Source organism: Gymnoscopelus braueri, assembly GCF_963280865.1.
Source record: "Gymnoscopelus braueri genome assembly, chromosome: 16".
NCBI classification, from domain to species: domain Eukaryota; kingdom Metazoa; phylum Chordata; class Actinopteri; order Myctophiformes; family Myctophidae; genus Gymnoscopelus; species Gymnoscopelus braueri.
The window spans coordinates 23999905-24011627 of record NC_137616.1 but is presented as its reverse complement, the minus strand read 5'-3'; the positions used below and the strand labels follow the sequence as shown (position 1 = coordinate 24011627).

General features: G+C 41.1%; 2 protein-coding genes across 2 annotated transcripts; one reads left to right on the top strand and one right to left on the bottom strand.

Moving 5' to 3' along the window:
• Positions 1 to 87: 87 nt before the first annotated feature.
• LOC308103250 (eukaryotic translation initiation factor 2 subunit 1) lies at positions 88 to 6664 on the bottom strand. Its single transcript, XM_080453157.1, has 8 exons — positions 6499 to 6664; positions 5148 to 5390; positions 3944 to 4023; positions 2706 to 2857; positions 1922 to 2028; positions 1552 to 1649; positions 1321 to 1464; positions 88 to 707 (listed from the first exon to the last, which is right to left on the bottom strand). The coding sequence occupies exons 2-8, from the start codon at positions 5386 to 5388 to the stop codon at positions 582 to 584; spliced, it is 948 nt and encodes a 315-aa protein (XP_080309283.1). The 5' UTR covers positions 5389 to 5390; positions 6499 to 6664; the 3' UTR covers positions 88 to 581.
• A 346-nt stretch (positions 6665 to 7010) lies between these two features.
• atp6v1d (ATPase H+ transporting V1 subunit D) lies at positions 7011 to 11487 on the top strand. Its single transcript, XM_080453039.1, has 9 exons — positions 7011 to 7254; positions 7859 to 7976; positions 8077 to 8156; positions 9174 to 9241; positions 9338 to 9382; positions 9715 to 9818; positions 10093 to 10159; positions 10309 to 10387; positions 10769 to 11487. Exons 1-9 carry the CDS (start codon positions 7214 to 7216, stop codon positions 10911 to 10913), a joined length of 747 nt encoding a protein of 248 aa, XP_080309165.1. The 5' UTR covers positions 7011 to 7213; the 3' UTR covers positions 10914 to 11487.
• Positions 11488 to 11723: the final 236 nt, after the last annotated feature.

The following is an 11723-nucleotide window of genomic DNA, read 5'->3' as shown; positions in this document are numbered from 1 at the left end:
AATATCCATTTAGGTGTATCGTACAGAGGCACCAGTGAGTGTAATTGTAATTCCACTGCCCTAACTCCATAAACAGACAAAGACATGTTGAGATCAAAACTTCCAGATCTTTATTGATGTGTGAGGTTGATGAGAGCAAAATCCTGTCTGTAAAAACCTTTAACTGGAAGAGGAACATAACAAAAAGTCACCCATGACCGGTGTTGACACTGACTAGAAACTACATTCCCCTGTTTGAACCACATCCCTGTGACAAGCCAGAGGTGAAGCTGCATGGATACTGAAGACTGGGCTTTTTAGGAAGAAATTAGAGAAGGCCACGGTTTGTGAATGGCTCAATATTATCGTTTAATTGTATCATATGGTGTATTTAAAAAATATAAGATAAATATACACTGAGAACTGTTTTTGTCTGTCTAGTGTCATCAACTCCTGTGACAAAACAGATTGGGTCGTTAGCCAATGAATAGTTGGGTTAACATTTTGCTAATGTGTAAAGTGAATATCTGGGTGACCATGACAAGGTCTGTCCACTTTCCTCTCAATTTTCGGTATTCTTTCCACACCAGCCTGAGGATGGGCTAGTCCTCGGCTTTGGCTTCCATCTCCTCAGCGTCATCATCTCCGTCCACCTCAGCATTCTCTCTCTCTAGCCTCTCCAGCTGCCGGGCCAACTCTGTCTCATCTGTGTCGGTCACCACCTTGGGCTGAGGGACATGGATCATTAATTTGCATGATTCATACATAACAGAATGCATTTCCAGAAGGGGCTCATGAAGTTTTATTCAAAACATGATTTGGGTGGAATGGGGAAGGCATTTTCCTTTACAGTTAAAGGGTATGTTAGGTGATTTGAGAAGAAAAAAAAGTCTTATCTGTAGAGCTTGGGGAGATTTTTTATTTTATATATATATATATATATTTATATATTTATTAGTCAGTAGAAATTGCAAGCTCCTGTTTCTTGCCAAGCTGTTAACAAGCCAAATGGTGAAAATGTCTCTCAAAAAAGCCAATGGGTGATGGAATTGAGGTGAGGTCACCATCTTTAAATTAACAGCCAAGAAAGCAGCAGAACTGCACCACTCAGTGGATAGGCTTATGCAAATTACAATCTGTCCTGATTATCCACAGAGCTGCAGCATAGAATTCATGAAAATGTGCGTTAAATTACAAGAAAGTGATGTACTTAATTGATGTACTCTGGAACTTTATGTGAATTGTAGGTCCAAGTACTACAGCTATGTAAGTCGCAAATTATACAAACATAAGACAAAACAAATCGGCAAAATAGTTAGTTTTCCTAAAATGCTGCCTCACCTCCATTTGGATGTTAAAGACACCCCTCTTCTCCTCTATCTTCTCCTTGATAGCAGCCATGGCCTGGTTGAGGACAGACAGGCCCTCTGTGCGCTCCAGAGTGGTTGTAGTCATCACATATCGTGGAGGAGCGATCAGGTTGATCTGCCAAGCACAAGTCAACACTGGTTAAATACAGTGTCCATGTCATTTGTGGAGTGATGGGTTTAAACTTTAAACAGCTAATCCTACCTTAATAGGCATGACCTCTGTTGAGCAGCCCAGTCCTGCCCGCAGGGCCTCTTTGACGGCATCGATCCCCTCATACCCGTAGCACGCCACTTCAATGTCTATGTGAGATGGATAAACATCTTAAAACATCCACTGTAGTGAACATAATACTTGATGAAGTCAGACTTAATACAATTAAAAAAACTGTCAATTAAAAGAATCTCTGGTTTAGTTAAGTAAAGGGGTATGTGTGATGCTAATGGCAATGCCATTGTGGTTAGCCACTGGGCACATTATTATTAGGTCCCATGTGTCAATAATGCTAAAATGTTGCGTTTATATTCGGGTGTCTTTCTTACAACTTGGTGGTGACTATGCAGAGGTCCCCCACCTGCTCTGATTTTGACAGCCTGTGGAGTGAGTCGCCTGTTGATGTTGTCAATCAACACAGCCCTCTCTTCCTCCGTCAGCTCCAGGCAATCGAGGATGGCGGGATCTCTGTGGAAGTCAAAAAGGAGAAAGTGCCGTCTCAGAAGAGAACTGAATGGCAGTTTCATTCTAATAATAATGAGTCACAGACGCCTGCAGCGTATTAGAGTGGTTGATGACTTAAAAGTGAATCTCATATTGAGGGAGAAAACATGTTTATAGAGATTCCAATACTTTTGCCTACCAAATATTTGTATGATATTTGTATATGTATGAAATCATCTTTATTTTGGTACTTCTGTTCTTTTGTGAAGAATTACAGGTTAAGTCAGGTCATTTAAAAAGCACAAGATGCAGTCTTACAACTGCATCGCTTCCATGTGGATCTCAGACGCCATATTGACACTGTATGATATCATAGTGACTTCCAATGGAAATATTTTTCTAGCCATTGACTGCCAGTATAAGAATTACGTTTTAAATAGTTAAATATTTACAAAAATGTAAAACTAAATATATTCAGGGATTTTTGGCGCTCTTCAGACCAGTGGTTTGCGACTCACGAGAGTAGCCGCAAAGTGCACAAACAGACGGACACACCGACAAACCTCTTCTAGACAGCCCACCTCCTATTAGGAGCCACGCCATAAAGACATACAGTATATACACTACAGTATAGATAGAGAGTACAAAGAGCAAAATGGCAGCCATGTGAATATGATCAATAGTCTTAAGGAAGTACTTACGACACTGCCTGTTTGAAGACATCATATGCTCCATATCCTGGCCGTTTGTACTTCTCGTCAAAGACCCAGGCGGTGCGCTGAAACAAGCTCTCTAGCTGTTCGTCCTTGGTGTATTCCAGCACCTCTGCCACGTGTCGAAGGATGCTGTACACCTGCAATCACAACAGCCCACATGGTATCAGTGCAACCAACCCCTTTTATAATGGAAATCAATGGGGCTCTGTTAGGGCTGAGACCTGAGTCAGTCATACACAGGGGTCATCACCATGCTTGCCTTGTGGTGGACATTTTGGTCAAAATTCTATTTTTGCCACAGACATACAAAATGAGTGGACAGCAATATTACCAGAAACTCAAAGAGCTAGCGCTGAATGACCATATAACAGGTCTGCAACTCTGAGAGTGTACAAATGGAACAATTTGTACACTCTCTGAGTTATACTAGTACTAGTGGGCTCCTTATGTCTCATATATAGTGTCATAGTAAATCAGAGTCATACATATTCTGAGGAAAACTTGGAAACTTGACATTCAGTAATTGGGTCTTATGATCAAATTAATATCAATAAAGGCAATTATAATAGTGTGTAAATCAAAAATTTGCCACGGACAAGACTAAGTCTTTGCCACAGACACATTTGTCCGTGTACGGACATATTGATGACCCCATACATCATAGATGACTGATGGCACAGCCACATTAGGTCCGAGACAGGGATTGAAACAGAGGTGAACTCCAACCCACACAATACCATGTCTGCCTCAAACAAGGCTCTAGCTACTGTTCCACAAAAATTAGAACAGAGGCGAAACCAAATGATCAACGATAATTATAGAATAAAACAACTGAAATGTGATCAGTGGGTTACGGGTAGCCTGATTATTAGACTGAAGCTGCGTGGAGATTCAGTCTGACATTGGCTCCATGTGTCAGCGATTACAAGGGGGAGGGGATTAGAAATTCCCTAAACCAAGCCTAAGGGGTCCCCACGCCCACCTCCGACTCTCATTGGACAATACATTTTGTACCGGAGAAGTCCTAGGTTCACATTTACGACACCAGACCAAGAGGCAGTCCACTCAGAGAGTGGGCGGGGTCTATGGTATGGAACCAGGGCTAGGTTACGGGATGAATAATAATGACAAACAGAAATGTGATAGAATCATTTCACTCATATGTACTTCTGGGCTGTGTAATAAAGGAAAATATGAAGAAATTGTGCAGAAATTTGACTTACAGTTTTGGATTTGGTGAATTTATCTTCACACTTAATGGCCTCCTCCGGAGAAACTCTTCTTTTTGATAAATCAATGTATCCTAGAGGGAGTTGAGAAAGGAAAACATTATTTATTGCCTTTTCTTCTTTTTTAAAGATTTGCACACTGAAGATTTTTTTAGAACACTAGGACAAATTATCCTTGCATAGCATGATCTGAATGTACGTTTGGGGAAATGTTTCAAAGAGAACAGTCCCACGGGACAAGTCTATTTGGAGCAATACAATAGCTTTAACCATGCTACACAAGAACAAGCATCATGCTTCCAAATAGTACCCAATAATTATAATCTTTACACAGTTTAAGTTTTGTTGATTGGCACACTGGACAGTTTTTTATCCAATTTCAACTACAGTCTTTTAACATTGTGGTGTGTTTTTCCACATATGAATAGCATACCAAGCTGCTGCTTGGTATGCCAAGGTCTTACAAACCTTCAGAATGTTTACTGTCACAGCTATTTATTTAGCGATCACAATACCAAGGTAGGTTTTTTGATTGATTGAATACTTTATTAGTCAAAGATAACACAGGAGTAAAGTAACACTTGGGCTAAAAAGGATAACACAAAAAAAGTCCTGGGGACTTGTTTCCATTGTGGTCCTAGGTATGATACCGGTGGTGCGGGAATAGGCCAATGTATTTTAAAATTAGGCAGCGCAGGAGTTTGTCTCGTAGACATATTGGCATATTTCACAATGTATCAACTCTGGTGGCCTGTGAACCAAAACAGTCTGTTGCCCCGTGCCAGGAGGCTAGTGCCACAGAATCATTATCTTTATACATTAAAACTGAAAAAGCATCTGCGTCATTGTATACTTTGGCTATTCAAAAATAGCAGACATACAAGCTCATAGCAAGCTTGTAGATCTGCTATTTTTTTTTATTGTTTTAGAAATTTGTGCAACTTTTTGAATATACATTTTTTAAAGCGAACATTTTTAACTCAAATCTTTGCTTCTGGAGGTACCTGGAACAAAATATTTTGAGATGGGCGGGGTCTGTGGCAAAATACATATACATTTTTGGGGGTCCTTGACATGAAAAGGTTTGAGAACCACTGATATAGAAACATAAGTTTATCAGAAAACTCTTGGGATTTAGAAGATATTTGTAGAATCGGGTCCTCAGGTCTTTATGTGTTAAACGTCTACCAGGGCTTACCCTTCTCTTTGTCTACTCTGATGACCACTACGCACTCGTTGCGACCTATGCGGATGAGCTTATTGATGGAGCGGATACGTCGACGTGACAGCTCACTGAGCAGGATCATGCCCTCGATGTTGTTGTACTCCAAAAGGCTGACATAGGCACCCATCTCCGCGATGGACCTCACGTTCACCATCACAACATCCTCCACCTCCGGGAACCGGTGCTGGTAAAATCGACAGCTGAGTCCTGGCATCTCTGCGAGCCAGAGACAAATGAGACGGGGATCAAAACAACAAGAATAGTTATTTATTTGAACTTTCACTGGACGATAAGCTGCAGCATCTCGTTTTCAAGGGGGTCCCTCAAAGCACAACAGAAAACAAGAAAACAATCCAACAACACAGAACAAAAACATATCAAGGACATACACACGAAGGCTCTCCCACCATCTCAAACCCCCCTACATCAGTATACCAGTACAGTGGTCTTCTCAACCTGTGCTTCGGGACCCCTAGGGGGGTCCCCAGATGACAGTGAAGTGACAATTTAAGGACTTTTAATGCTAACTCCTACTTTCCAAGTGCTTGTCAGGGTGGAGGGTCCCCGGTTCAAATATGATTATTTTGGGGGTCACGGCCTGAATAGGTTGAGAACCACTATACCAGTACACAGAATAGGATGGATTATTAGTCAAAGTGTAAATTAAATGGACAAGAATGAGAAAGGGGTCAAATGGTTCATCCTTGTTTTAAAAAAAACAGTAGCATATGGGTAAAACAGTATTTAAAGGACAGACTGCACTGACATGGTCTAGGAATGGACAATGTTCCTGTCAGGGAGAGTCTCTTTTCCCGGTGTTTCGCCCAGGTGGACAGGGTTTTGAGGTTAGGTAGGATTAGGCATAATTTATGTGAGGTTAATTTATTAAGGTTAGGCTTAGGCATAGTTTGTGTAGTTAACCCTTATTAGGGTTTAGGCGCAACAACAATGAAAGAAGGGAGTCTCGTTCATGTCAATGTCTGATGCAATGCAGCCCAGATTCCAGCTGGCCAGACAAACGAATTCATTCAACTTAAAGAGCATGACATTAACCAGGAGCAAGAAAAGAAAGTGTGGTAGTAGCATTTATGACTGTATCATGAGCATTGATATATAGTTGACTTTCACGTGTGGTTAACACGGTCGAAGAAAGTAAGAACAAAAAGATATACTTTGGCAGTTTTCAGGGCTGCTCCTCAACTCACTCACATGCGGCACATGCACCGCTAGTGCTAGCATCTAGCTTAGCTATTTAGCATTAATCTACGGCCACTCCGCCGGTAAACAGCTGGTTCATTCATTACTAGTTACCTAAGCGACTCACCTGTGTCATGTGGTTACAGAGCAATACAGGGGAATGGTCTGTATTGGACGTGTTTATAAGTCCGATATGTGCTTTTTCTCTTGGGTTTGTGTAGAAACCGTTGGCCCGCTAGCTGCTCTTCATCGATGTGTGGCTAGTTTTTCTTGCGACCCGGAAGAGATTGTTCTCCATTCGACATGCGCACACGACACGCTCGTGACAGTAGTGTTGCCATGTCCGCTCTTTTTAAGCGACTTTGGGCTTGTTTTTCTGTAAGTTGCTTGGTAGTTGCAGACTTTTATTGATTGAATACTTTAGACCCCATCTAAAAAAAATAACATTTCGCCAAGTTTTTTTTTTTAAATAGCAGATCTACAAGCTCACAACGCGTCACGATGCTTGTAGATCGGCTATTTAAAGTGCTCATGTAGCCTAGTAGTCGCTTCTTTTGGGCTTGTTTTCGTACACCTGGCTGCTTACTTCTCTCACAAAATCTGGCAACAGTGGCGTGACACTCAGTCACATGACCAACACACCAGCTGATCATCACGACGAAGCCGCAGGATCCCAAGATCACGACATCATCAGCGTATCTTTATTATTAATCCTCTATGTAGATTACATTTCTGGTTTACTCTTATTTACAGGGACAATAGCTGGTGAAACAGGTCCACCGTCCCACCATTTTGTTCGTATAGAAACGGAGCAGCCTTCGAGCTTCGACTAAAAGGACAAAATGACATCAAAGGAGAGGATTGACGTATTCCCGTCCAGAATGTGAGCAGCTTGTGTTTTGCTCCCAAAAAGCCCGACCTCGCCGTACGATGGCGAGGAAAACAGCCGATCTACACAAGTTCACTGCGCGTCTGATCCGAGACGCCCTGTGAACTTGTAGATCGGCTGTTTTCATTCAGCATAAACTAGTCCTAATAACATAGCTTGCTAGGCAAGGACAAGGTTATTATCTATATGTCTCTCACTAGGCAAGCCGATGATTACATTTTGGCTCATGTTGTGGTTCACTTATTATCTGCTGAAAGTGAGATGTTTGCAGTATTGTTTTATTCTGCACATATATTGTACCAAGGATGGAAACTTGTGATCGATTTATGTCACTGAATTGCTGTTTCAAAAAGGCAAGTACATTTGAGGAACTCTGTCATGTGAGGCCTGGTGTACATGATCCAGCCGTGAGCTGTCAAAATGTGATGCACGTCTGCAGCTAATTCCACTGACTGTACACGTGGATGTTTAAAAAACCCAAAACAGATCAGATTCCTGATCCTGATCGTTATAACTTGGTGTATCCAAAAGCATGATTATTGACCAAATCGACATTAATTAATCCAATCATGATGTAAATGAAAAAATGTACTTGCAGGGCACAGACTATCATGAAAGCCAGACTGAAAGGGGCCCAGACTGGCCGTAACCTGCTCAAGAAGAAAGCTGATGCCCTCTCCATGCGTTTCCGCTTGATCCTACGCAAAATAATTGAAGTAGGTCAAAGCAACTGATTCACTCAGTTCTGTTTTTCTGGTCAGCTCTTGTTTGGACTAAGGTGGAATTTACCTTCTTATCTGTACTTATTCTACCCAGACCAAGACCCTGATGGGAGAGGTGATGAGAGAGGCTGCCTTCTCTTTGGCCGAAGCCAAATTTGCTGCTGGGGATTTCAGGTAAAGGGTCATTAGGCTATACAGTACCAGTGATTCTCAAACTGTGGGCACCACTGATGGGCAGCGAGGTTGAGATTTTAGTGATAATATAACATTAATATACAAAAGTAAATGTCATGATATATATATTTTTTAAATCATGTGATATCGATAAACAGGAGCTTACGTTAGTTCCATAGATCCAAGCCGGCACATAATTGATTGATTGATCGTTAATAAATGCACACACACAAATGCATGCAGTCCACCCATCTGACCAGAGACGTTTCCAGGGGGTGGCCTCGGGTGACACAGGCCATCCCTGGAATGAGGTGCCCATTGAGCCAGTATGGTCTGACCCTTCTCCATTGAGGTGCCAGGCCAGGTGCCACCCTATGTACACACTTTGTGCATTCTGAAATTTCAAAGCACTGACTAACTAAGTTTTCTAAGCGTCTTCACATCACGTGACAAGACAGCAATGACAGTCGGATGAAGTGTCATTGCAAAATGTGACGTGGCTTCTTTGGTATAGATTATTCAACATGCATCTACATGTAACAAAACAGGTTATAATAATCATGTTTACAGTTATACATGGGATGAACGATCATTTGAATGCATTTCAAAAGACGAAAATGGGAAAAGACAGATCGTAAATGCACTCTACGACGCCAGAGCGCTCTGAAATCGGAGCAGATCACAACATAGGCTATTAACGAATGCACCCAAATTTTACATTTGCATGGTGCGACACACTTGTGTTGCCACTGGTAGGTGTTTAATGTTCTGTTGTAAAACTGAACATGCTGTCTTGGAATGTTTTTTGTCTGAAAATGGAAAATAGATCTCTAGAAAATAGATAAATTAGGTTAAGTAAAAACAATTAAACACAGAAGACACCGAATGTTAGTTATTAAAGTAGATATAGGCCCTGATCCAGAAATGGTTGAGAACCACTAGGCTATACCATTGGCTGTCTCATTATGTTTGCGGCTGAAACATCTCTATCACTCACATCCATCCTCATTTCTACAGCACTACTGTAATACAGAATGTGAATAAGGCCCAGGTGAAAGTCAGAGCCAAAAAGGACAATGTGGCAGGTTAGTACAAAGCTGTCATCTTCTCATGTATTACTAGAATCACTAATGAATGTTTGATCTGATCTGATTCCTTATGTCTCCTTTCTTCTCTGTTAGGTGTCACCTTGCCCGTGTTTGAGCACTACCAGGAAGGCGGGGACAGTAAGTAATTTCTCTCATGGCTATTTATTATTATTACACAGCTGTGTTGAATACTAGCTAATAAAAGTTTTTAAATCAATATTTTAGTGTCAATAATAATGTCATAGCTAGCCGTGTAATAAGCATTATAATGTTCAGTGAGGTGGTCATTATTGGAAAATAAACCCCTATTTGTGTGACACGTTGTGAGCTTGATTATCACAGTTAGACCATGATAACCATGATGACGATATCATGGTTAGACCAAAAACACTACTTGTTTGAGAATAATAAATACCGACTGAATATGAATTTACTGGTCTTTTACCTGCTGTTTTCTCTGTACCCGCAAGGTTATGAGCTAACCGGACTGGCTAGAGGAGGAGAGCAGGTCTCTAGATTGAAAAGAAACTATGCCAAAGCTGTTGAGCTGCTTGTGGAGTTGGCCTCCTTACAGGTAGGGGGTGCTATTGCAAACACGTAAGGATTATTTAAAGGGTAACTTTGTTAATTCAAAAATCCTGTCTTTCTCTTGTGAGGATGACGTGAAAATCTAACACACTTCCCTTTGCCCTCTACAATAGAATAATATGATTCTAGTTTAACAGAAAAGTTGCCATTTAAGCACCACCACTATCATTTATGGCAAAGGATTTGCTTATGAAAGCCATATTGTATCATAAAACTGTCAACATGAGATTGATGACAGTAGGCTCATATTCTGTCGACAGACTTCTTTTGTCACTCTGGATCAAGCCATAAAGATTACCAACCGCCGTGTCAATGCTATTGAGCATGGTAAGTTCATGCTGTGTTAAGTTTGCATCAAGTAGCACCAATGAAACAAATAAGCAGAACCCCAAAAATGAAACAAATAATCAAAACCCCAACAGTGTGATTGTAGTAGCTGAAGGCGTATTTACCCTTTCTTTCTACTTCCTTGACAGTGATCATCCCTCGTATTGAGCGCACCCTCACCTACATCATCACAGAACTGGATGAGAGAGAACGAGAAGAGTTCTACAGGTGATATGTCAATTAACTGGTATCTCTGTCATCTAGAACTGAATCAAAAGGGCTGTGCTGATTCCTGCCTGCTTGTTCACATTAAAGCAGTTAAACATATCGACTCCCAACACTTAAGAGCTGCTCAGAAGGTCCATAGTCTAGTACTGTTGGTCACTGGGGCAGCTGAACTGGAATTACAGTATGGGGTGTTTATTTCTGTTGCTAAAGGGGATTTTCATAAGGAATGGATAGCATTTTCCCTTCACATTGGCCAAAAAGCTTACTTCTTTCAAAATCTTCCACATAATGGCACAACACAACATACCTAGCCATCATATTCTTATGTTTATAGGGAAGAACAAATATATATTTAATAATTTCCGATAATTCCTTCTGCAGGCTGAAGAAGATCCAGGAGAAGAAGAAGCAGCTGAGAGAGAGGACAGAGTTGGAGATCGCCGCTCGCCTGGCCAAACTGGGTCCCATTGCCGAGCCCGCTAACATGCTAACGGAAGAGATGGACGAGGACCTGCTCTTTGAGTGACACGCTAGCTGCACCTCGTTAACATGTGTCACCCCTCATCCTATTTATTCTGTGCCTCCCAGGCCATGTTAATGTGTATTTGTGCAAATGAGAAACAGAGTTCTTTTTTTGTGTACACGTTGTGATCTATCATGTCGTTTTCAGTATTGAAGATACTAGGTGACAAAATGTATTACTGTATTGATCCAAAATGCCCGAAACGTCAACTATTGGCTGCTACTAGCAAGAGCATCTGTCCATTACATAAACTAGGAAGTGAACTATTAGGTGCATTTGTGTGTGATTGAATGAAGGTTGTAAATACTTAATTCTCCTCACATCGTGTGCGGTCATTGCATGCTGTCAGTTTGTGCAGTCGATAACGTGGTTATAGATAATTGTTTTCCCCAGAGTGTGCTTGTTGTCTACTATGCTGTGGAGGACCAAGACGAGGACCAAGGATGTTGTGTTTGTCTCATTTAGGAGAATGGTTATCACGGCACCTGTGTGTGTGTAATCTATCAAAACCCCAGTGTGTAAGCCCACAATGCGCAACACTTCATCCAAAATAAAATTGATCTGAGTATGTAACCGGCATCTGAATTTTCATTCTTACTTTTAAGATCTTGAGGGAGATTGTCAACCAGTCAGTGTTTTAGTTTTAGCCAAAAAATGACAATGCAAGAGGTTTTATTTCTGGGTATGAATAAACATATACTGAACATAGTTTAACCTACAACTGATTGGATTTGTTAATTCTGTGCCCCAAAGGCATTGTACTAAACGCACATATTTTTCAAATGCAACCTGGGTGAGGAATGGAAACTATTT

Bases quoted from the DNA above. Each gene is read 5' to 3' on its own strand.
- atp6v1d (XM_080453039.1), top strand. From the start codon at position 7,214: ATGACATCAAAGGAGAGGATTGACGTATTCCCGTCCAGAAT. The intron at 7,255-7,858 runs GTGAGCAGCTTG...ATGTACTTGCAG, and splicing joins GACGTATTCCCGTCCAGAAT to GGCACAGACTATCATGAAAG. The intron at 7,977-8,076 runs GTAGGTCAAAGC...TATTCTACCCAG, and splicing joins TCCTACGCAAAATAATTGAA to ACCAAGACCCTGATGGGAGA.
- LOC308103250 (XM_080453157.1), bottom strand. From the start codon at position 5,388: ATGCCAGGACTCAGCTGTCGATTTTACCAGCACCGGTTCCCGGAGGTG. The intron at 1,465-1,551 runs GTAGGATTAGCT...TGTGCTTGGCAG, and splicing joins CAGAGGTCATGCCTATTAAG to ATCAACCTGATCGCTCCTCC. The intron at 708-1,320 runs GTGAGGCAGCAT...CATGTCCCTCAG, and splicing joins TCTTTAACATCCAAATGGAG to CCCAAGGTGGTGACCGACAC.